This window comes from Nymphaea colorata, chromosome 2 (genome assembly GCF_008831285.2).
Source record: "Nymphaea colorata isolate Beijing-Zhang1983 chromosome 2, ASM883128v2, whole genome shotgun sequence".
NCBI lineage: Eukaryota > Viridiplantae > Streptophyta > Magnoliopsida > Nymphaeales > Nymphaeaceae > Nymphaea > Nymphaea colorata.
Genome location: NC_045139.1, coordinates 34109366 through 34133828, shown reverse-complemented (window position 1 = coordinate 34133828; position 24463 = coordinate 34109366). Strand labels below are relative to the sequence as shown.

The 24463-nt window shown below is 37.5% G+C and overlaps 2 protein-coding genes across 4 annotated transcripts; one reads left to right on the top strand and one right to left on the bottom strand.

Moving 5' to 3' along the window:
* Nucleotides 1-2972: 2972 nt before the first annotated feature.
* On the bottom strand, nucleotides 2973-7410 carry LOC116247142 (uncharacterized). Its single transcript, XM_031619130.2, has 7 exons — nucleotides 7179-7410; nucleotides 6864-7037; nucleotides 4851-4904; nucleotides 4672-4752; nucleotides 4013-4082; nucleotides 3838-3926; nucleotides 2973-3397 (listed from the first exon to the last, which is right to left on the bottom strand). Exons 2-7 carry the CDS (start codon nucleotides 7026-7028, stop codon nucleotides 3263-3265), a joined length of 594 nt encoding a protein of 197 aa, XP_031474990.1. The 5' UTR covers nucleotides 7029-7037; nucleotides 7179-7410; the 3' UTR covers nucleotides 2973-3262.
* Nucleotides 7411-8421: 1011 nt separating this feature from the next.
* LOC116248749 (organic cation/carnitine transporter 7-like) lies at nucleotides 8422-23498 on the top strand. Of its 3 annotated transcripts, XM_031621713.2 has the most exons (9): nucleotides 8422-8599; nucleotides 8986-9031; nucleotides 9797-9917; nucleotides 10097-10231; nucleotides 10491-10759; nucleotides 18509-18746; nucleotides 21356-21887; nucleotides 22017-22219; nucleotides 23218-23498. In XM_031621713.2, exons 5-9 carry the CDS (start codon nucleotides 10491-10493, stop codon nucleotides 23434-23436), a joined length of 1461 nt encoding a protein of 486 aa, XP_031477573.1. In that variant the 5' UTR covers nucleotides 8422-8599; nucleotides 8986-9031; nucleotides 9797-9917; nucleotides 10097-10231; the 3' UTR covers nucleotides 23437-23498. The 3 variants fall into 3 exon arrangements, with proteins under 3 accessions (XP_031477573.1, XP_031477571.1, XP_031477572.1); XM_031621711.2 differs by lacking the exon at nucleotides 8986-9031; XM_031621712.2 differs by lacking the exon at nucleotides 8986-9031 and having other exon boundaries at nucleotides 10097-10332.
* The last annotated feature ends 965 nt before the right edge of the window (nucleotides 23499-24463 follow it).

Below are 24463 nucleotides of genomic sequence, written 5' to 3'. Positions count from 1 at the left end.
ATAATAATAATTTACATTTATCAGTTAAATTTTAGCTTCAATATGAGTAAGAAAATGTTACATTAAACTATATATGGATGGTGCTCGACTTTGCTCAAAAGCTACACAGGCTAAAAAGTTAATTTAAAGAAAGATACTATCACAAGAAACAAGAACTGTGAGAGTCTTAATGCTTATAGCAAAATTAGAGAGAGAGAGAGAGAGAGAGAGAGAGAGGGTTTTGGCGATAAGAGTAATTTTTTATACTAATTAGATATAGGTTACATATTTTAAAAAATAGTGACATTTCCCAACGAGGTACTTGCTCATCTGGAGATTATTTTTCCTTTATTGGGTAGCCATCCAACAATCTGGTGAACATCTTAAATTCGTTTCGTCGAATCTTAGGCAGACATTTGAAAAATATTTTAAAATTTATCTTGCTATGGAAATAAAGTAACCTTTTCTTCTGTACAATCAAAATTTGAAAAAGGACCTTAACTTACATAAATTTAGAGTGCCAACAAAAACAATTAGGCTTTTACTTCTTTCTTTTCATTTCTGCTCTTCTCATTTATTGTGAGACTGTTTTTTTTTTCATTTTCCAGTATTTTTGAGATTCATTTTTTATTTTTATATATAAAAAAAAGTTCAATGCCATCAAGACGCCACTGGTAAAAATATGAGAAAAAAAAATAAAAACTAGAAAAGAAAAATCTCAAGAAGAAATCAAAAGCAGAAGAATTTGCCATTTGAACTGCCTGTCGCCAAGAATGCTTGCATCAAGTAGCAGCCAAGAATGGTGGACTGTCCTTAGTGATAAGGAATCTTGGCCACCCATTCAAATTCCTTTGATGAGCAGAAAGCAGCCAAATTGAACAAAAAGGAAAGACAGCGACATGTAGCTGAGGTGTATTATTAGCTCCATACCTTATTGGTAAGGGCCCCATGCTTATATTTTTAAAACCTAATGTCACATGATTAGAGAAGACAAGAAGGTTCCCCTTCTTGTAATTTCTGGTCCTGTTCATAAAATCACCTTCCCCCACTTTCTCCCAAAAGTTTGGCTTCTTCTTTTTTAGTTGAATGTTGATTACAAAGAGAGATAGAACTTTTAAAGTCACAGCCCACTCATACACCGGACTCGGGGACTCGGGCCCTGGTCTGATGGATTCTAACATGTCTTCTAACAGTTTTTGTTTCAACCTTCGAAAAGTTATAAACTAAGACAACCATCCACTTACCAACCCCTATTCTATATATAAATAAACTTATGAAATTATGGCACTACATAACTAACGTTTTGCTTCTTCTGATGATTCCTTACTGTCGGCATCGCCATTATATTGAAAAGTGTTCCTCCATTGAAGATCAAACAAGTTACCATTTGCTTTGCCACAAAACTTGGGAAGCACAAAGAGAGAGAAAGAGAGAGAGAGGGATACTAGATATGACCCCAAAACAAAATAACAGGGGTCAAGGTCGGCCAGTGAGACGATGAGGGATAAGCTTCATCATCGAGAGGGAAACAGCCCGAATCACCAGCTAAGGCCTTTAAATGACTGCTCAGTGATAAAGGAGGTATGGGTGCAGAGACAACCATGAGGTTTGCCTAGAAACAGCCACCCTTGAAAGAGTGCGTAATAGTTCAGAGACCTTTCATTTCGGCTGATCCAACCTTCCTCCTTTCAGTTGTATTCTTTACAAATTTATCTATTTAGATATGATTTCCATGTAGAATCAACTGATAAACCACATTTTTTAGATGGGGTAGATAAAATTTTATGAGCCAAAAGAATGGGTAGACGTAACGAGTACCACACCTTTGATTTGCACTATCATGAGAGAAATCTTATGCTCAATTTACGAGTGCTCCCCTTCTGCGTTCGCTATGCCCAACTATTGAGGCTTACATGGACTCGGATTTGGTCCGGATTCTAATTTAGATAGGAAGCGTGGTGGATCTGAATCCAATTTTTTATTCAAATGGTTGACCTAGTCTATTGGTTTGCCTAATCAAATCAGTTGAATTCAAACTTCGTTACGTATTTGAGTTGGAATGCAAATGGGTCGGATGTGGTACACGTTTCACTCATTTCTTGTTGTATCAAATTTGATTTGCCACGCGATTTCTTTTGCATCATAAATGCATTAGCTGTAATGGATCGAAACCGTTTACGTAATAACTTAATAACGCGTCGGCTTTTTTCTCGTTCAAGCTTCAACCTTATATGATATATCCCCAGGCGTGGGCACGTAGCAAGGTATTTTGATTTGATCAATATCCGATACCCAATCCAACTCAGGCTCAGATCTTAAATTTTAGCGCTCAGATCAATATCCGATACCCAATCTTCTCTCTCTAGGAGCACCTTACTGGTCGGATCTGAAATAAAGTCGGAGATGACTACTGCACAGATTTGGATTTAAAATGCCACGAAAGGCCCAAAGAAGGTTAGCATAATAGAGACCAACCGCATTCACCTGACTCGCGTACTAGGAGTGACTATGCAATAAATCGAAAAAATGGACCAGTTCCCTACAAACCCTATCTAGGCTCCAATAAATTTTCCGACGACTCCTTCTAAAGGTGGTTTTCGTGACGTTAGGACACAGGAAAGCTTCACGAAAGAATGCCCTTCGCCCCACAAGAAAACTGAATCGTAGCGTTTAAGAGCAACCAACGAACAAAGCCACATCACGAAACTGAGTCAAAGCTTTGATCTCTACAGAAAGAAATGTATGAGGAATTAACACAGATAAGGATGTCAAACCCCCCAGTTTATCTTCTAATGTCAACTACCTCACTTTCAATCCTAAACAAAATTCTGATTTCCAAACATGCTGGTGGCAAAATGGTGTACAAAGAGCCAGTTAATTGACTTGGATCAAGTCTCAGTTCTGCAGCATGAGTTGTCTGCGACTTAAAGCATCAAGGTGTGGACTGTAGACTTCACCCAAGCACATTAAGTTAAAGCAAACATAGAAACAAATAACTTGAAAGTAAACACTTGTTCACTAACTAGATTACAGCATAATTTACTACCAGGTTCACATACAATGTGTTGCTTTGAACACATATTGCAGCATATGATCCGGAAGTCAATTAATTTGGGTGGATTCACTATTGTAGCAGAGAACACAAGATTTGCCCAATGCCTTTGGCTTTTCAATGGCACTGGCGTATAAGTAATCATCTAAATCAGTGGGATGACAGACAACAATACAAATGCTGCAGGAGAGAATGACAACCTTGCCTCGAGAGAGACCAAATCATGCCTTCTCATCTGTCCTTCAGCTCCTCCTCAAATTTTGATAGATTATTGCGGATAAGCGGCAAGAACAACCTGACATCCTTGACAATTTTCTGTCTTCCTTCTTCACTAAGACCCTTATCCTCCTTTAGCGTAACTTCCATCTGTCAAAAGATCAGAAACTTAGCTGACAATTATCTAAATCTTGAGTGCAGCAGAAAATGATGCGCATTTCAAACTAAAAGTTGACAATCAAACGGAAGGATTGAGTTAAAAAATATCAGTGGCCCAGAATGGGATTATCTCACAGCAAAGACGAATGCATTAATGATGTTTCTGCCCCATCTACTTTCTCAAGAATGGCAAGCAAAATAGTTATTGTTAGAACTACTTAGAATGAAGATTATTACGGAAGATGCTAAATGAATCACCTGCAGCAGACAGGAAAATATATATTCTGTTTAGCAACTAACAGTGCAACATGGATCAGCTTTGGTTTAGAACAAAAGTATGACAGTTTTTAGTAACTCCTTTTTCCTTCCTTCGATTAACGAAATAAATACTCAGAGCATTATTCAAAAGTTAAAAGCCTTAGAATGCACACCTGTAAGTCATCAAGTTCACCAAAGGAGAACTCGTGGATATCTATGGAGCCCTTGATAGTTTTCTTTCCTTCTTTAATCAACCATTCCCCTGGCATATTAAATATAATCAGGAATAACGTAGAGAAACAAAATTACAAATACAGCATGTTTTTTCTGCCAAGGAAACCAACTTACCTTTAAAATCTAATGTAATCTCGTAAGTATATCCAACACGCTTTTTATTTCTAACAGTCACCAAAAAAGCCTGAAAAATATCAAGGTGCAACCTTTAGCTTGAAGAAATTTGAGAAAAACTATCAGGCAAAGACCAAACTAGCAGTTGCTAACAGAAAGTGGACAAAACCTGGATAAGCTTTTTTATCATGATATAAAACAGAATGAATAATTGTGATTGCCCAGCCACCAACAAAAAATAGATGACATAGCATGCCTGCACCTCAAGCTGTTATATATGTACTCAAAAGCCTAGGAGGCCAAGTTGCTCAACCATTCATTTCCATGACTCAAGTCTCCAGACATCCAAACAACCCAAACACTGAACAGAGGTAGAGAAAGTGAAGGGTAAAGAATAACAGCAGCGACAGACAGTATCAATGATGTATGTGATGGAAATGGACAGACACATGAACATTGGTACATCCCACATTAAGGGTTACAACTTACAACCAAGAAATGCATGATTGAATTCCAAATAACAGAGCAAACCTATGGATACAATAAGCATGGAAACAAATAAATACAGAAAATTTGCTATTTCCATGTGGAGACATGCAATAATGAAATCAAGCAGCAACTACTGTAGAACAGGAGCAACTTCAAAAAGCAACACTCACATCTCCAGTGCATTTTGACACTTCTGAAATGCTTGCTTTGCCTCCTGAAAACTCTAAAGAGTCCAACGAATTAAGCAATTCCTATACCAGGGACAAGAAAGGGAAGCTGAATCAGTAAGATTTAATTGCAACGACTTCTTAGCCTAGCATCTCCTTATGCCATCTCATTGCACACGAACCTTTATCCTGCCAGTTGCCCATGTGTTGAGATTTTTCTCTTCCCAAGTTCCTGCCTGCACAAAATATCAGCAGTTATTTGAAGCGCCAATACAAGCAAAGACATCAGTAAAGACAAGTAATAGAAGAATGAGTGATTGAGTGCACGCAAAGAAATTCCCTCATCCAGATGCAAACTATAGCATCAGGAAGTCAAATCAGGTTATCAAATAGAAACTGAATGTTGCCTACAGCCCCAAGGCCAAACGGGTTTGGTGCAAAGAAATTGGGCCTCAGCTGTTAGATGGACAGTGGACAGTTGCAGTATTAAGCTCTATCAGTGTCAGCTCTCTGCACAAGCCAAACCATGTATAGGCCCTGGGCCTCGCGGCAGGGGTAATGACCACACATTTTAAAACCCTAGGCAAGTGACTAAGTTTCTCAATTTAGGTACGCTTTTCCATGTAATAAAACAAAAAAAAGAAAAAGAAAAACTAAAGGTTCCTTGCCAAGCAGAATAACTTGTAAATTTGTTAGGATAATGCTAGTGAATCAGTCCAACAATAATTGTTTTCACAGCACTCAGATTGCATAATGACCGCCCAGAGCATATACCAATGCACCAAGAGCATTCAAGCAACACAAATTTAGCGAATGCTACATTAAGTACTTCATAAAGAAGGGGAGACACCATTCGTGATATGCACAAAAAAAAAATTAACAGCACAAGAAAAATGTAAGCTGGGAAAAAAGTAGTTAGGAGTCTAGTCATTTAAGTAGGCAATTCATGTCCTTATTAAAGAGCTTGACTTGCTTCATGCAAAAAATTTGTTACACATTTACGGCACAAGTCAAGATTAGAAATGATGGCCTTAAACATTTGACATTACAGTTAAATATGAAATATAGAGAAAATAAACACCCTTGATAAGGACAACATAGTCCAGTGCAGGGGATTAGTAGATCCTCCTCTTGTGATTGGTTTGGTAAGATGACAGCAATTTGGCTTATCATTGCATTATGTCTGCAGCTAAGGATGTCAGCTTCCAACAATAAAATTGTTTTTTTTTTCCAATATTTGATATGCATGCAGAGTATGTCATTATCTTCTCATATTCATGCTGAAAAGGCACGTAAATGGAATCTGTCACTCATTTATATGTACTTTTATATGCTGCATTGCTTCTTTTGTTCATATTTACTTTTATATGTTGCATTGCGTTTTTTGTTTTACTTCATGTGACACATTTAATATTCATTGATTCTCAGTCATATGCATTACACACACTGTAGATTTGTAGAATTAATCATTGCATAAATTAACCACTGCAAAGCAATAGAAGGCATGGCTGCTGTTGCTCTCACCTGTCTCAACACTTCTAAATGTTCTCATTAGCAGCTTGCAGCCATATATGTAATGCGAACTCATGTTTCAAAATTTTATAGCGCATTTTGCAGATTTATGATAGTGACGATAACCACAACCATATGGCCGACTTAACCACCGATTCTAATCATATAGATGCTAACATGCCTATGGAAATGTACAAGAAACAGATTATTATTAAATAATTTAATACAGTCATTTTCTCTAAGCAATTTTAGAGGTGCTAACACACAATATTAAGGCACCAACACCATGTTTGAACTAATTAGAGTACAAGTACTCGCATTGCACTCTATAATCCGGTTTGGCCACGCTAGCGAGCGTCGCAATAGCAAGATCTGCGAGCAAAATCACGAAAATATCACTCTATTTGTTTCCAAGGAAAATTTGTAGGAAAAATCCGTTTCATAATGCTAAAATTAAGCACATCATTTGAGCTGCACCAAAAATGGTTCAACACAAGATGGTGAATATATCCTTAGCTACCGTTATCTTTTATCCAATTAGACCGGAAACAACCTACACTCTTATATAAAATCGTTATTCCAATATTTTTGATCCGCTGAATGACTCGGAAAGAAAAAGTAAATGGAAGCACGGAATGGAAAGAACGTAAAGGAAGAGATTCATCGAACAGAATAAGACGTACATGATTCCAGGCGGAACCGAGCTTCGCCCGCGGCTCCTGCTTCGACAGGTCCTCGGCAGAGAGCTTGCGAGGAACAGGTAGCGGTGCCGCCGAGTCGGTGGATTCGCGAACCCAATATCTATAGGAAGAGGACTGCTTGCACCCCTCTGCAACTCCATTTTCCATATCTCCAAGCTAATAACCATATCGACCAGATAAAAAATCACAAACTCACAACAGGATCGCGTAAATCACACCAATAACACAAATTTTCCCCCGTTCTTACGATCAGCAGAACAATGTCAAACGAATAAACGAATCGATAAAGATTGATACCTCAAAAACCCGAGATTTTTTAACTTCGCTGCTTCTAAATCGAGATTCTGGAGAGAAAAATCACGAACGGATGAACGGATGGATGAATCGAGAGCAGGCGAGCGAGAGAGATTGTTTCTCTGGTGTAGTTTCTGGAGAAGCGAAAGCGATGGGCGGGACGCGGGGGAACCGCTTCGAAGCAGGAAGGACGACGGGTCAAAAAAAGCAAGTCCTTCCAGAAACTTCTCCCGCTTCCTCTGAACCTTTGTATCATTGTTTTTCTTTTGTCCAAATGACATTGTGCTGTGCACCCCTAGCAAAATCAGTTATTCCAGCAACTAACAGTGATTTTCTAAAATCACACAAACCACATTTTCCAGTGTGAGCAATTTGTCTTTTTTTTTTAAAAAAAAATGTCAGTTGAATTACACTTGTCTTGTGGCACTTTCTCTTATAGAGGAAGTGGAAATAAATGCACTTTTGAAGTAATATCATGAAAAATTGCTGAATTGAAAAGGAAATTTTTTTTTTCAGCATTAAAACAAAAAAAAAAGGTTCAAAAAAGTCAGAGAGAATTCTCCACCATTGCTTTTGTTACGGTCAAACATCAATTTAAACCATAAATTGAAAAGGAAAATGGATCTCATATTCCGGGCAATCTAAGATTCTCAAGGATCTTAAATCAATGGATTTGAGATCAAACCTTCCCCGGTTGTCCCCAAATCAGTAGGGATCAAACATGAATTTTAGATCCACGCTTTTCGCTCGTATAAAGATCCACATTTTATTTAAACCGTGGATCATAGGGGATCTGAGACCCACATACAAACAAACGCCTGTGGATGATCCACATAAAAAGAGGAATGGAGATCATAGTGGATCTGAGATTCACACCCCAAATATAGGTTTCCAAATTTCAACCCCACCTGCAATTCATTTATCTGATCCGAATCCAAAACCCCCTTTGCTTCGGAAGCTATGTATTTTATCTTTTTACTAAGCACTTGGTAATTGGATTTAAATCTGGTTCATAATACAATGAAGTCCACCGACCATAGGGCCCGGAGGTTCCCAACCGGCGGCTGCCACGGTCAAAGAAATGGTCCGGCTTCGTGCTCGTGTCATTTTCCAATTAAGGACTTGGCCTTGTCAGGATTAATATATCGCCGACAATAAGGCGTGAAAAAGAGCAGAAACATTCCGTTATTTTGCCTGGATGAAATCCGACCGTTGTGGGTCCCACTAGCCAAATTTTCTTAACGAGAGAACATGAAACTGGTTTCCCGGAATCAAGAGCGCGGGCGAGCGCGAAGACTCTCCTTCCCTTTCTCAATCTCTCCCACAAGGATTTATTTTTCTCACAATTTATCTGCAATGCTATCTTGCTTTCTTTATTTGAATAGAATTCGCGATCAAGTCATCTCTTCGATCCAGAATTGAAGGTTATTTTTCTTTTTCTCTTCAGTGTTAAAGTCTTCGATTTCCGATATGCGTCGACATTTTGGACTCGCAAATGGGTTCTGATCTGGTTTGGTTTTTTCGGTTGAATTACTGCGAAATTTAAAAGGTTTTTGTTTATCTTGTGCGTTTGTTGGGCTTGAGTCGTTGACCTTATGTGGTTAGATGCGTTTATCTTGATTGATTTATGTTTCTATACTCATGCTTTTCTGAATGTTCGGAAAAGCTAGTTCTTGAGATCCTTAATTTTTTTCCCCTAGTGCTGCGGATTTTGGACTAAGATTGTCTAATAACATAGCTTGGCCTTTTCTTATTGTGGATTACGATTATGCTTTTCTTGGTTTCTCAAAAGGGAACTGCATCTTAGCAGGTGAAATTGTCAACTCGAGGCTGAAGCCTTTCATTTTCAAGACATAGTGAGTTCATGTTTTTTATGTGAAATTTTGAGATTACTTTCATCCATATTTTTAAGATGGACGTGCTTCTGCCTGGACAAAGAGCTTCTTCTTCGTCTTGTTGTTCAATTTTAACCCATGGTAATCAGACCAGGCGTCCCAACGAAGAAGAAAAAAGGATGATGAATAAGAATTTCACAAACCATTTGTAGCATTCCTACTTGGGATGCTGTAATGCCATTGGGTCAAAATTCTTCAAATGGAAAGCGGTAGACTGCTTGTAGTTTCATGACTTATCCTTCTTGCTCTCAAAACCTGACAAGAAATATAAGAGCATGTCAATACTGTGCCATTTCATATTTCACGAAACAGTACAAATGCTTGCATTAGTAATCCCTTAGATTGTTTTTTAATTGCCGCTGTGATGAATGCCGACTTTCAAAAAGGAAAACCAAAACAGAAGAGTGAATTACACAAAACAAGGAAATAGAAATAAAACAGATGACAAGAACAACAATGTTGGAGTGGGGAGGAGGTTAAGAAATTTCTGCAAAAAATGCAAGTAATCCAGTTGGTGTTAGTCAACTTGATCGTATAAGTTACTCCACCAGCATTTATCTCTTGTCATTTTTAGCTGTTCATAAGTTCTTCCATCAGGTGTGGATAGACGAGAAAGATGATTTATGTTGTATCCTTTTTACCACTTTAATGCTACTTTACATGCAACCTATGCCTGTCAGATTGGCTCATATATCTCTGATGTATTTTACTTCACATGTTTACCAGGTGCTTCATCTGGTTATCTTGCTTGCAATGTGGCCTATGCATTTGAAGAACGTTGACAGGGGAAAGCAATATTTAAGTTGGGACTAGTATACAATAGCCCCTTACTGCATTGGTGTATAAGGTTATTTTTATTTTTCAAAGGACCAGTATGATAATGCTGATGTTTAAATATTCTCTGCTCAAATCAGACTGTGTGACTATTGATTCCTGAGGGAGAGACGAATTTATCATTTATCATCTTCCTGTTAAAATCTGGAATTACATAGGAGGAGTAGAACTAAACATTATCTTTTGTGATAGGCTGCTCTCAGAAGTAAGTTATCCTGTGCTGAATTTTACGGTGGTTTCTGGGATCAATGACAACTCATGTATGGAGTTAGCGGCCAGTCATACGGACAAAATTTGCCCTGATAACAAGAAAGAACCATTTCTCAAGTATGTGAAAAGTTTAGCTGGTATCAGGTTTCAAGGACCTGTATCATGTAATTTAAAGAATTCTCTTTTGTTAAGCATGAACCTTTATTGACTGGAAAAAGGTGACTGAACATCATGCCCCTGAATGTTGAATAAAAATTCAGATTTTGATGTTTCATTGTTCAATTATGAATGTCTACTTGTTCACATTATTATTTCTGGTCCTCCTAATTTTATTGTGGTTATGATTATTATTTTTTTACCATTGTTTTGACAATAGATGGGAGGTGATACCTCAACATATACAGTGGATGATGCACTTTTGGTGCTTGGTTTTGGAAAGTTCCAAGTACTTATGCTTGCTTATGCTGGAATGGGATGGATATCAGAAGCAATGGAAGTGATGCTTCTTTCTTTCGTTGGTCCAGCTGTTCAGTTAGAATGGGGCCTGTCTTCCCACCAAGAAAGCATGATTACTAGTGTTGTTTTTGCTGGAATGCTGGTTGGATCATATTCTTGGGGGATAGTTTCTGACAACTATGGAAGAAGGCAAGATCTCATCCTTAACATCTTTATTTTCTCTGGTTGATTAGCTTCTTTCGTCTGATCAATTTTACTTTCTTCATGTTTGATTCTATTCCAGACAAAATTTTCTTGCTATATATATATGCCGATATTGTAAATTTATAAATATTATATGCAAAATTAAAATTAACAAAAATATGCAATTGGACATGCAGACACCCCAAGACAAATTCTTGGGCTTTTGTGGACTACAACTTTATAATATTTTTTGAATGTGTTCTCTATTTCTGAATGATGTGTCTTTCTTTTCTTTTTACATGTCGATGAAAAAATGTCTATGAAATATCAACTAGTCTTGACATCTGCATTTCCAAAGGAAATGATAGTAAATGTGTAGAAAATGTACAAAAGATACGTAGTCACTGTCCATTTTTAGGTCCAAGAAGTGAGAATACGAAATTTACTATGATTAGCCTTTAACCAAAGTAAAACTAGGTAAAAGCAGGGATACAAACAAAATTGGACTCAGCTCAGCTGAATATATGGAGTAGGGTAAATAAAGTTAAAATTTGCAAATCCTCGATCCTGGGACCAGACCAGTTGCAACCATGGGTAAGTATGTTGCTGATTTGACTGGTCTTTGGCCATGAGTGAACAGGTTCTTGAATTATTTCCAATAAGTGTTTAAGGAGTTTTGATTGCCTTTGTAAGTGCTTCTATTGAAAATGTTTCATACCAAAAAGTGCATGTCCTAGGAGTCATCCAACAGGCCAGAATCTTCAGCAAACTACCCATTTTTACCATTCTTTTAGGGCAAAAGTTTTGCCCACTTGATGGAGAATGAAAGTCTTCCTAGAGAAAGCATTTGGCCCTCATCTCTCTGTAAAAATGCACCCTGTATAGCAATGTGTTGTCAAGTCGAGCTATTCCAGTGTCTTATGTACTGGTCCTGGATCTGATATGAACTCAGATCTAGTCATGCTCTATAAATGGCCATTTGGTCTTTTCATCCCTTTGGGAGTTTATTTAACACAAGCTTTGTTTGTGACATTATGCATCCTCATGATGAGTAAGCAAATTCAATTTCCAGAGAATATGTTAGAAACCCGAAATTGGTAAATTTTAAAACTTTTTTCCAAAAAAATGTTTAACTTAGTTCTTTTTTGTCACTTTCTGCTACCAACATGTCATCCATGTATAGAAAGATGAAACAAAATCACAATCCCTGCATAAGTTTTCTTAAGAAAGAAGGCCAATGTTAGCAAAACAAAATTTAAACCTACATTTCATCATTAATTTTGTTAAGTCTATCAAACTATGCTTTACATGTTGGTATTGTTAAAATATAAATCCTTCACCAGCACGTTGAAGAGGAGTCTCTTAGGATTCCACCTCCTTGTAGAATGTGTTAAAATATTTAATGTCCTTGTAACATGTGAAGAGTCTCCTAGGATTCTATGTTATAGTTAATATCTATATGGGAAGTCTCCTAGGATTCTATGTTGTAGTTAATATCCTTGTAATATGTGAAGTCTCTTAGGTTTCTATGATGTAATTAATGTCCTTGGAGCTTGTGAAATCTCCTAGGATTCTACGATTGGAGACTCTTAGAATTCTGAAAATGAGATTATAAATAGAGGCCGTGCAAACCATTTTGGCTACGGCTTCTTCTCCTCAGTTTCTTCTTGTTTTCATTCTCTCTCTCTCTCTCTCTCTCTCTCTCTCTCTCTATCTTCCTGCGTGAGTGCTGTTTTCGGGTTACAGATATTGGTGCTACATTTCTATCATGGTATCAGAGCCAGGTTACGTTATCTCTACCAAACGAAATGCCCAAACAAGTCTGATCTGGTTAGAACTCTTTTCTCATCTTGTCTCTATCCTGAATTTACTTTTCCCTTGCGCAATTCTTGTTCCTTTTTCTTCTTGCTTACCAAGGACACATCTTGTTATATCGTGTCTTCTTTCCCTCTCATCTTCTACCTATATACCATTCCTTTCTGCTGTCATGGAAAACCTTTCGCATTCTGGCATGTCCTCAAGTTTTCTTCCTCACCTTATTACCGAAAAACTCAACCATGAGAATTATCTGATCTGGAAAAGGCAAATCATGCCTTTCATAAGAAGTCAAGGCCTCTTTGGACATCTCGATGGTTCAACAAAGGCTCCACCAATATCCGTCTTACAGGAAATAAAAAATGAGGCAGGAGAAGTTATTGCTGTTCATGAAGACAACAATCCTGAACATGCTATGTGGATGAGACGTGATCAAAGTCTGGTTGCGTATATTTTGTCCACTTTATCTCAACAAGTGTTACTTTCAGTTTCTGATGATTGTACTGCAGAAGAATTATGGGAAACCCTTGCTGATACCTTTTCCCAAATATCAGAAGCTCGAATTATGTACTTAAAGAAAGAATTTCAGAATTTGAGCAAAGGTTCAACGTCTATCATGGATTATTTGGGGCGTATTAAGGCCGTCGCAGACCAACTTGCTGCCTCAGGGAATAACATTTCTGATAAGGAAAAGGTGCAGCAAACCTTGAATGGACTTGGGCATGATTATCATGCTTTTATTACAGCTCTTGAGGTCCTTCCTGTTCTGCCTTCCTTCAACGAACTACAAGGTAAACTTCTCCAACATGAAATGAATATGAAAAGAGTCATTGAAAGGACTGATCAAGGGAACTCCCAAAATGTGTTGGCTATGAATGTAAAGTTTGGTAAGAGCCATGGGAACTCCAACCATAGTGGTCGTGGCATTCTACCAACACCACATAACCAAGGTATGTCTCCTTTGGATACTTCAAGAAAAATACCAATTTGTTTTCAGTGCAACAAGAAAGGACACATGAAGGCACAATGTTGGTTTAATCCTCAAAATAAAAACAAAGGGGTAAGACATGATTATAAACAAGGAGGACAAAGTTCTAAATCCACCGCTGAAGATATGCAACAGCTATTGATGGCCGCATTCTCAAAGATGACTATAAAGCAAAATGAGCAGGGAGAATGGTTCTTGGATTCAGGTGCAGCTACCCATGTGACAGGAAATGCAGGTAAATTGACTAACTTATCCCCTCATTACGGTAGAAGTTGCATTATAACAGGTGATGGAAAATCTCATCCTATTACACATATTGGAAATGCACATATTCCATTGTCATCCTCGTCTCTATCACTGTCTAATGTTGTTCTTGCTCCCAATATCAAAAAGAACATCATATCCATTTCTAAACTCATTGATGATACAAGCTCTTCTGTTGAATTCACACCTTCTTCTGTCTATGTCAAGGACCTCCAAACGAAGAAAATGTTCGCTAGAGGGGAGCGTCAAGGGAATATGTACGTCCTCAAGGAATGTCTACCCAAGGATTCATCCACTTTTGATATAGGATTGAAGACATTTTCTCTTTCTCATAATGCGTCATCAGTGCCAAGTTCTTGCCATTTTCAATCAAAAGTAAGGGGCCCTAACCAATTTTTGGAGTCTGATTTGTGGCATAGTCGGCTAGGACACTGTGGTCGACATTTCATTGAAAAACTTGTCACAGATAGTCTCATTCCAAGATCAAGTTTACCTCTTACTTCAAGTGTCAAAAAATGTTCAAGTTGTGGACTTTGTAAGAGTCATGTTTTACCTTTCCATAATATAAATCAAAGGGCTTCCAAACCTTTTGAAACTATTTTTTCTGATGTATGGGGGCCAGCCCCTATTGATTCCATCTCTGGGTCAAGATATTATGTCTTATTCATTGACTCTTACTCACGTTTCACCTGGATTTACTTCATGAAACACAAATCAGAAGTACCTCACATATTTCGAAACTTCTATGCCATGATTCAAACTAAATTTTCATCCAATGTGGTGCATTTTCAATGTGATGGAGGGGGAGAATATTCCTCGCTTGATTTTATTGAATTTCTACGTGAAAAAGGGATAACTAGACAAATTTCCTGCCCTTACACACCACAACAAAATGGTGTAGTTGAGTGGAAACATCGACATATAGTTGAAAGCGCCATGAGCATGATGCATGATACTAATGTGCCCATTTCCTTGTGGACTGAAGCCTTCCATACTGCTGTATACATAATAAATTGTTTGCCTATGACACTCTTGATGTCTAAATCGCCATATTTTACACTCTTAGGCAAACAACCTGATTACAAGAACTTGAAGGTTTTGGTTGTGTATGCTATGTTCACGTTGATGCTGCCTTGAGGAACAAGTTTCAAGACAAAGCTATTCAATGTAGATTCGTTGGATATGCTGATGAATATAAAGGTTTTCGATGCTATGATCCAACAACTAAACGTATCAAAACTTCAAGAAATGTCATTTTTGATGAACATAGTTTTGATAATACAAATGAAATGCCTATGACCATTGAATCTTATGATCCCTGGACCAGTACACAGTTATTCAATGCAGATCCTGTTATAGAAAATGATGTGCCTCAAAGTGAAGATTCAGAGAGAGCAATACAACCGTCGGATATGGCTCAAAGTGAAAATCAAGAAGATCCAACACAGTCATTAAGTCATCACGAAAACAATAATGAACAGAGCAACGATGCACATCGGTATTCGGGTCTTATCTACAGTCGACGACTAAGGGACAGAGATGCTCACAGTGAAGAAGACAACATGCCCCACCTTAGAAGATCCCAACGCATTCGTCATCCCATTCACAGGTGGGTTAGCTATGATTCTTTATCACTTGATTTTCAGTTATTCATGGCAAAAGTTGGCAAGGAGGAAGAACCTACTTCATTTGATGAAGCATCAAAATCACATCATTGGAGAAAGGCTATGAAAGAAGAAATGGATGCCTTGCATGAATGTGGAACATGGGAGATCGTTCCGAGGCCACACGAAAAGAACGTAGTGGGCTCCAAATGGGTATACAAAATTAAATACAAACCTGACGGCAGCATAGAAAGACACAAAGCAAGGTTAGTAGCAAAAGGGTTTACACAACAATATGGAGAAGATTATGATGAGACATTCAGCCCTGTGATCAAAATGGGAACAATTCGCGTGATTATATCATTGGCAGTTGAATATGGATGGAGACTACATCAAATGGACGTGAAGAATGCTTTTCTTCATGGTGATTTAAGGGAGGAAGTATATATGGAACAACCTCCAGGATACACGAAAGGAGACTCTCATGCATGGGTTTGCAAACTAAGAAAATCTATTTATGGACTTAAACAGGCCTCACGTTCGTGGTTTGACAGTTTCTCTTGCAAGATTCAAGAATGTGGTTTTCGGAGATGTCCTCTAGATCACTCTCTTTTCATTTATCGAAAGGAAAACATATTTACTTTACTTCTTATATATGTTGATGATATTGTTATCACAGGCAATTCAGAAAAACACATAGAAGAAGCTAAAGTTTTGATGATGCAAAACTTCAAAATGAAAGAGCTTGGTGATTTACGATTCTTTCTTGGAGTGGAGATTGATAGGCACAATAATCGCCTCACATTGACACAACAGAAATACACGTTGGATTTGTTGAAAAAGTCAGGTATGTCTGATTGTAAGCCTGTTGGAACTCCTAGTGTTCTAAATCAAAGACTAAGTGCTCAAGATGGGGAGTTATATGAAGATCCTACGCAATATCGAAGTATTGTTGGGGCACTTCAATATCTTACATTTACTAGACCAGATATTATATATGCTGTGAATCAAGTATCCCAATTTATGCATGCACCTAGAGATACTCACATGGATGCTGTCAAAAGAATATTAAGATATCTTAAAGGGACAGTAGGAGATGGCTTAGTTTATGGTAAGAGTGAAAATATAACTACTGGACATCAACTTATGACATTCACAGATGCAGATTGGGCTGGAGATCCCGATCAAAGAAAGTCCATTTCTGGTTTTTGTATTTTCATTGGACGTAATCTTGTGTCTTGGAGTTGTCGAAAGCAAAAGGCAGTAGCAAGATCCAGCACTGAAGCTGAATACAGATGCATGGCTGCAGGTACTGCTGAAGTTACATGGGTTAGACATTTGCTAGAAGACATTGGAGAAAAGATTAAAACATCAATGTTAATGTGCGATAATCAAAGCGCTATTAACATTGCCTTTAATCCCGTACAACATGGTCGAACAAAGCACATTGAGATTGATCAACACTTTGTTAGACAAAAGGTGGAAGACAAGGAAATTCAGCCTATTTATGTTCGTACAGATGAACAAGTTGCAGACTTATTTACAAAAGGATTAACAAAGGAACGATTCTGGTTTCTAAAAGGCAAGTTGTACATGGTGCAAAACCATGCACAACTTGAGGGAGGGTGTTAAAATATAAATCCTTCACCAGCACGTTGAAGAGGAGTCTCTTAGGATTCCACCTCCTTGTAGAATGTGTTAAAATATTTAATGTCCTTGTAACATGTGAAGAGTCTCCTAGGATTCTATGTTATAGTTAATATCTATATGGGAAGTCTCCTAGGATTCTATGTTGTAGTTAATATCCTTGTAATATGTGAAGTCTCTTAGGTTTCTATGATGTAATTAATGTCCTTGGAGCTTGTGAAATCTCCTAGGATTCTACGATTGGAGACTCTTAAAATTCTGAAAATGAGATTATAAATAGAGGCCGTGCAAACCATTTTGGCTACGGCTTCTTCTCCTCAGTTTCTTCTTGTTTTCATTCTCTCTCTCTCTCTCTCTCTCTATCTTCCTGCGTGAGTGCTGTTTTCGGGTTACAGATATTGGTGCTACATTTCTATCAGGTATGAGGTCAGAAAATTTTTTCTTAACTTAAACACCTTACCATTTGGCACATTCATTTAAGATGAAGCATCCATTTAGGCTTCCTGATTAAGGTTTCCATTCCAGAGTTCTTTCTTTGCATCCAATTGTAAAAAGTTCCAATTTCCATATAAAGCAATACCCATAATGGATCCAATAGTGGTCATTCTAGCCATATGGTAAATGTTTCATCATAATCTATTCCATGTTATTGGATGTAGTTTTTCGCCATTAATCTAGTTTTGTGTCCTTGTGAGTTGTGACAACCTACCAGTTTTGGTTTTCATTGAAGATACAACATCCATATAGACTTCCTCAACACTTTCTTTGCATCCATTTGTAAAAGTTCCAATTTCCAATTAAAGCACAGCTATAAGGGTTCCAATGGTGGACATTCTAGCCATGTGGAGAAAAGTTTTGTAATCTATTCCATGTTCTTGTCTGTAGTCTTGGCCATTAATTTAGTTTTGTGTCCTTTGTAACAACCCACATGTTTTGGTTTACCCCAGAGGGAAAGACCCTCTATATGTACAATTAGCCAAGGAGTCAGCCAGCTGTTGGCCATTCCCGATGGTTCTAGTCGGAACCAATTTGACTAAACAATGGGTAGTCAAGCCTTTTGGTCAAAAGACCAAACTTTACAAAAAGTGGAAAATTAAGACAGACAAATAAATACACACACAGAAATAAATATTAAAATTGCATATTCAACCTATATTACTGTGCATTGTTCTAGCACATAACAACATATATATACAGTATACACACACATGCACACACACACATAGACATTTATATAAATTCAAGTAGTGATAAAATATGAAAATTCTTGCTGTTCACAGTAATTTTGTGCCTTGGACTACAATTGTTATCTGCATGGGTCGTTATTTTTTCGTTTTGTACTTAATTGATGAAGGAAAAATGCTACTACTTACAAATTGTGCTTTGATATATTGTGCTGATTGAACACTTTCTATCTTGATTGGTGGTACATGCCAGGAATGGGTTTCTAGCAACAGCTTTTGTCACTGGTGGAGTCGGGTGTCTGAGTGCTTTTGCCCCAACTTATATTTCATTGGTTGCCTTCCGCTGTATAGTTGGAATTGGCTTGGGTGGTGGTCCTGTTCTTAATTCTTGGTTCTTGGAATTTGTTCCTTCTCGGAGTAGAGGAACTTGGATGGTCATCTTTTCTGGATTTTGGACACTTGGTGCAATTTTGGAGGCTTCTTTAGCATGGGTATAATCCAAATCTTTGAACTTTTTCTTATGTAATATTGAGAGGAGATTCATTCAACCTTTTACATTCTAATCTATTTCTCTTCCTAGTGTGGATCTATTGGAAAACCCTTCAATGTCTTTCACGTCCACTTGCATTCCACATCTGACTAAAGTTTTTAATTACAAAGCCTTAAGGATTGGCTAGTCAGCCTAAACCTATTCCACCATATATCTAAACACCTGTTGCAGTAAATCTCAATGTAGGATTTAAGTAATATGCTACTGCATGAAGAGCCAGTGAAGTTGCCCAGAATCCTTTATGTAGTTAGATATAACTCTTTTTTTCTCTTTACATTCTCTTTCTCTTTGACAGCATTTTTTGTTTGGCCTATAGCTTCATAGAGGTACCTGATGGCAGACCTATCTATCTTCACTGTCAACTAATTGCAAAAATTTAACAAGGCCAAGGGTATTCTGATTTCCAATAGTTTGATGCATGATGCCCAAATTGACTATTGAATGCAATATCCACATATCCACAACTTCCCTTGACTTTCTCTTATGAGAATGGAGACAACCTTTTTATTGTTTAAGCACATATGTCTTAAAGCATTTCCCTATTTTACTGTACTCTGTATTGCCAAAATAATTGTTTCAATTCTAGTTTCTGTATGCTGGATCATTTCACCTCCATATATATATTTTCGCAGCAAACCCAATACATATGCACATTTATAGTATGCACATTTATAAATGTATTCTTCTTCATCTCCTGACATTGTTCATTAGTTGATTTCATCTCATCTATTCTGCCAAGATGTTTAAACATAACATTGATGCAATTAACACTTGGAGTCCGAAAGAATCCCACCTATCTCCCATGACACTGCAACCTATTTCTTTCCAACTCAATCTCAATTCATCACAAGATGTTCTTGCTTCTTTAACATTTGCTTCACGAATTTTTCCTTTTATACCATGGGGCTAATGAAACTACTTGTGATAGCATAAAAACAAAATGAGTTTGTCACATTAAGTGGAGAACATGTATCATAAGGCCATCTCTCAACTGCATTTATTTTCCTAGGACATAGTTGTTCAAATTTCAGGTTGAGAATTTGGAATTGTGTGCGAAGGAAAAAATTTCTAAGGGAGAAGCACTCGACCTACCTCTTGCATGCATTAGCATTCTCTTTTTACCTTGAACTAGCCACATCTGATCTTGCATTAGCATCTATAAGATAAAACATACAAAGCTCAATATTATCCTCATTCTCCACTTCCCAAGGCTCATAAGAGCTCATTTCAGCTTCTTTTATGTCTCCCAATCTGGCTTTTAGAGCTTTAACCATTTGCATACGTTGCCTATGCATAGCTCTTGGCATATCTCTATAGGTGCATAGGTCCATATTTTCATGAATTCTAACTAAATGTTTTAGCAGAGAGATTTGGAGCATCTCTTTTACAAGACTTATAAGCTAATATCAGCTAGTTTCAACAAATTTTCTAAGCACCATTGCCATGCAAGATTAGAAATATATGGTAAAAGTGAAAGATTTTATACCTTTTATTGTAGAATAGGTTTTCATGCACAAAAAGAAGGAAAGTTAGGAAATCCTCTTTGTTCAACCACAATCGATCTCTCACATGAAAATCTACGCTTAAATCAATGTTTTCTTCAAAATGACAATCTCCCTCACACAACTCCTAAGAGTGTCTAGAAGTCGAGTAGGACAGGAAATTTATACCTGAAAATGGAAAATCATATCCGCATCCCCATTTTTGCCACTCCTGTGTCTGATGCTACGGAGCATACCGCACTGTATCTTATGATACAGCACCAGGTTGCACTGATTGTTGATATAACACTGTTATCATGCGATACAACACCATATGATACGATATTGCACATTACACCTCTATAACTGTTACAAGGGGTGTAACTAAATGGTTTCTCAACCAATACATTACATATCATAACATATTGCATGGTATGGGTCAATACACACAACACTGTATATAGACATTCTAACCCAAATTTGAGGACCAAATATTCGGGCTTAAGAAGATGCAGATTCTTTAGATGATGGTCGGACAGGGGGGCAGAATGGGTTGAATTTTGACAGGTTCAGCTTTGAATATTTATGTATTCTAACCAGCTGAGGGAAATTTTCTGAGATTTGGGAATGAAAGTTACCTGTTTGAGGAAGCCAGAATCCACTAAGTTCAGGAACTTATAGGTGCGAAGGCTCAATCTTCAAGAATGCAGGGTTAGATAAACAACTTAAACTAACACAATTTCGGTGCGAAAGGGTCATTCTTCATGAGAGAGAGAAAGAATGAGAGAGAGAGTATCTTATTCTTATGAAAGCATGCACTAGCTTCAATATTTCTTGGATTATTAGCCAGGACACCAGGTGACATTAGTCAACTACACATGCCTAGTTAGGTTTACCATTTTTTACTTAATTTGGGACCTGGCAAATTTTCTCTATCCAATATGTAAATATATGTTTAGCTCATTCTCTTAATTGTCAAATTTATCCAAACTTCTTCTTGTTATTAAATTGCTGTCCTTATATGTTTGATAAGAGCTAAGTTCTCTCTCACACACACTTTCTCTCTCAGCTTATTATGCCAACACTTGGGTGGAGGTGGCTGCTTGCACTTTCTTCTATCCCCTCGATTATCCTGCTTTTGTTCTACAGAATGGTGCCAGAGTCACCCAGATATCTCTGTATGAGAGGAAGGACAGCTGATGCCCTTCATATTTTGGAGAATATTGCAGTTATAAACAAGAAGCAACTCCCATCTGGCATTCTTGTTTCTGATCATATTATTGAGAATGAATTACAAACTTGTCAGACAGAAGGCTTACACTTGCTGTCAGTGAGAAAATTAGAAGGCAAAGTTATTGAAGAAGCAGAAAACCAAGTAGGGGCTATGACAACATTATCTCTGCTTCTTTCACGAAAATTAATCAGAACAACTCTTTTGATATGGATGGTTTTCTTCGCACATGCATTTTCATACTATGGCCTTGTACTGCTTACCACTGAGTTGAGCAGCACTAGCAGGAACTGTGTACCAAATGACTTCCACAAAATTGATTCAAAAAACAAGAATCTTTACAGAGATGTTCTTGTCACAAGCTTCGCAGGTAAACTATTGTGAAAACAGAATTCTTTCCCATTTCAGTCTCATGTTTATTATTTCTAAAATCTCTAAGTAAACTAGACTGATTTCCTCAAAAATTTGTGGCTGAAAATACAATGGGAATTTTCTGCAGAGTTTCCTGGGCTTCTATTATCAATGGCAGTGGTAGATAGGATTGGGCGGAAGCTCTCAATGTCAGCTATGCTTTTTATGTGTTGTATCCTACTTATTCCACTGGTATTCCACCAATCTGAGCTTGTAACCACTTGCCTGCTGTTTGGAGCTCGCTTATTTATTTCAGGAAGCTTCACTATCCTCTATATTTATGTGCCAGAGGTTTGTAACTGAAACCTTTTTTCTGATATCATATTGCACCTTCATTTATAGGCATCCCTCCCCCATGATTTTGTGTGAATATTAGATGGGTTGCATGTGTAGCTTGCTTGACATTTTATGGCCAACATATGAAACAGGAAACTTTAAAACATCATTTGAGAGGCATGATATCCGTTTGAACTTGTCATCTTTCATTCATCTCCACCATAATTGCATTGCTTGATCACGCTTAAGGAACTGTTGGAGTACTTATGTAGCTCGTAAGGAAATTCAGCTTGAATTTGGCTTCAGAGTGTGTTTTCAGTGAAATTAAACAGCAGCCTGGGTAATATACTAAGAAGGAGATCCTTGAATTAAATTGGAGGGTCAGATTCAGAATTGATATTTGAGTCTAGCTGATAAATTACTCCATCTGGTCTCAATATGATCCATGTTGAAAGTGGGTTCCATTGTTTTTTTATTTTTTTTATCTTTTACAAACTTAAACCTAACTTGATGGCAATTCATACATCCGTCCTTGCCTTACTGCGATCAACAAATCTGTCCCTCACATTTGCAGTTTCAAGGCACATTCATCATTTTATTACTTTAACCATTATTAGCAGCTTGCTAAGGTCTAGCAAAATGGCTTATGTCATTTGAAAAATGCTTATCTATTATTTTATTAGCTTCTTATGTCTTTCCCTTTTTCAGGATACTTGTGTTGCTTTGAAAGAAAAACAGATTTAGTTGGCAAATTTAACTTCAGGGACTAACTAAGAACACTAGGCAAGGATGAAAACATCGACAGAAATACGGCTGGGACAAAAAGGTTCTATTAGTTACTTAGAAATGAATTTGAAAAGAAATCCTTCCTTTTCCTTTGGACAAAGTAACAGGAAAAATTATGAAGGGCTGATTGATTAAGTTCCATTCTATATTTGTGAATGTCTATCCATGTGGCATCCTCACTGTGGTTTTTGTTGCTAATTTATGTAAATGTGTGTTCTTTTCCATAGGTGTACCCAACAACGGTCAGGACCACCGGCTTTGGAACTGCTAGCTCTGTGGGAAGAATTGGTGGGATGCTATGCCCCCTTGTGGCAGTTTCTCTCTTGCATGCCTGCCACCAAATCTTATCAATTTTTTTGTTTGAGATAGTAATATTTTCGTCGGGTGTAGCTGTTTTACTTCTACAACAGGAGACAAAAGGGTGTGCATTAAACGACACCATATAGTTGTTAATTTAAAAATATATGTACAGTATTTTCTACATAGTATCTTTTCATGTACGTTCTCATGTCTTTGGACTAGGTACCGTTTCTCTTTTACTTCTGTTTGAAACTTTAGTTCTTAATGCTCCCCTCAGGTATATGGGCTGTTTGAATTTAGCCAGATATCCAACCATGAGATCTGAAGAGCACATCAATGTACTGAGTATATGATGTCATATGCAATTCACCTGGTTAACGTGAAGGCTCTTGTTGGTGGCCACTCTTTTTTCTGTCGAGCCATTTTTTGTTCCTGTTTAACTCATTGTACGATGATGAACCACATTGGGTTATATAGATTCTTCCCCTTGGCTTCTGGAAGGAGCCGTAGCTGGCTCAAATGGGCGTGAAAAAATGGCTTAAACATAACGTTTAACTCCATCCCTGAAAGGCAGAAACAAAACTCAAAGGGGCGACATATTTCTTACAAAATTAGTTTACAAAACTCAAAGAAGCTGACTCATATTTTCTGCAATTTTTAAAGACTGCATAAGGCCTTTTCCACAAAAGGAGGCTATGTTTCAAAAGTTATTGAAAAGCCAGAGGGGTTTGAGGTTGGCTCTCACCCAGTTATGAACCTCATTTTGTTTCTCCTTTTGGTGTTCTTAAGTTCAAATCGGGTGGTTGGATGATAGGGTTGCACCATCATAATTCATACCAGGTCTTTGGACACGCTCATGGAAAACTGCATTTTAAAAGACAGAAAGTTCTTGTTACCAAATGCCCCTTTGGTATTCATTTGTCGTCCGAATAAATTTTTCCATTGTAATGAGATTTAGTTGGTGTTTGCCGGCCTGTGGAGCTTGGAGTTTCATGTTCAGGCAAATTTCAGTTAAGCTTGAATCAGACTAAGGCCATTGGAGCTGAAGGAATTTAAGTCAAAATGAGGGTTCCATATCCCCATATACTCGAATCCTCACTTGTAAGAGGCTCGAACATGATAACCACAACTTTATCTCCATATCCTCCAGTTTCTTCCTCTCCCCAAAGTTAA

Bases quoted from the DNA above. Each gene is read 5' to 3' on its own strand.
- LOC116247142 (XM_031619130.2), bottom strand. From the start codon at position 7,028: ATGGAAAATGGAGTTGCAGAGGGGTGCAAGCAGTCCTCTTCCTATAGA. The intron at 4,753-4,850 runs GTTCGTGTGCAA...TCCCTGGTATAG, and splicing joins GGGCAACTGGCAGGATAAAG to GAATTGCTTAATTCGTTGGA. The intron at 3,398-3,837 runs GTGTGCATTCTA...ATCTTTTGACAG, and splicing joins GTGAACTTGATGACTTACAG to ATGGAAGTTACGCTAAAGGA.
- LOC116248749 (XM_031621711.2), top strand. From the start codon at position 10,491: ATGGGAGGTGATACCTCAACATATACAGTGGATGATGCACTTTTGGTG. The intron at 10,760-18,508 runs GCAAGATCTCAT...GGTACATGCCAG, and splicing joins TCTGACAACTATGGAAGAAG to GAATGGGTTTCTAGCAACAG. The intron at 22,220-23,217 runs GTTTGTAACTGA...TCTTTTCCATAG, and splicing joins TCTATATTTATGTGCCAGAG to GTGTACCCAACAACGGTCAG.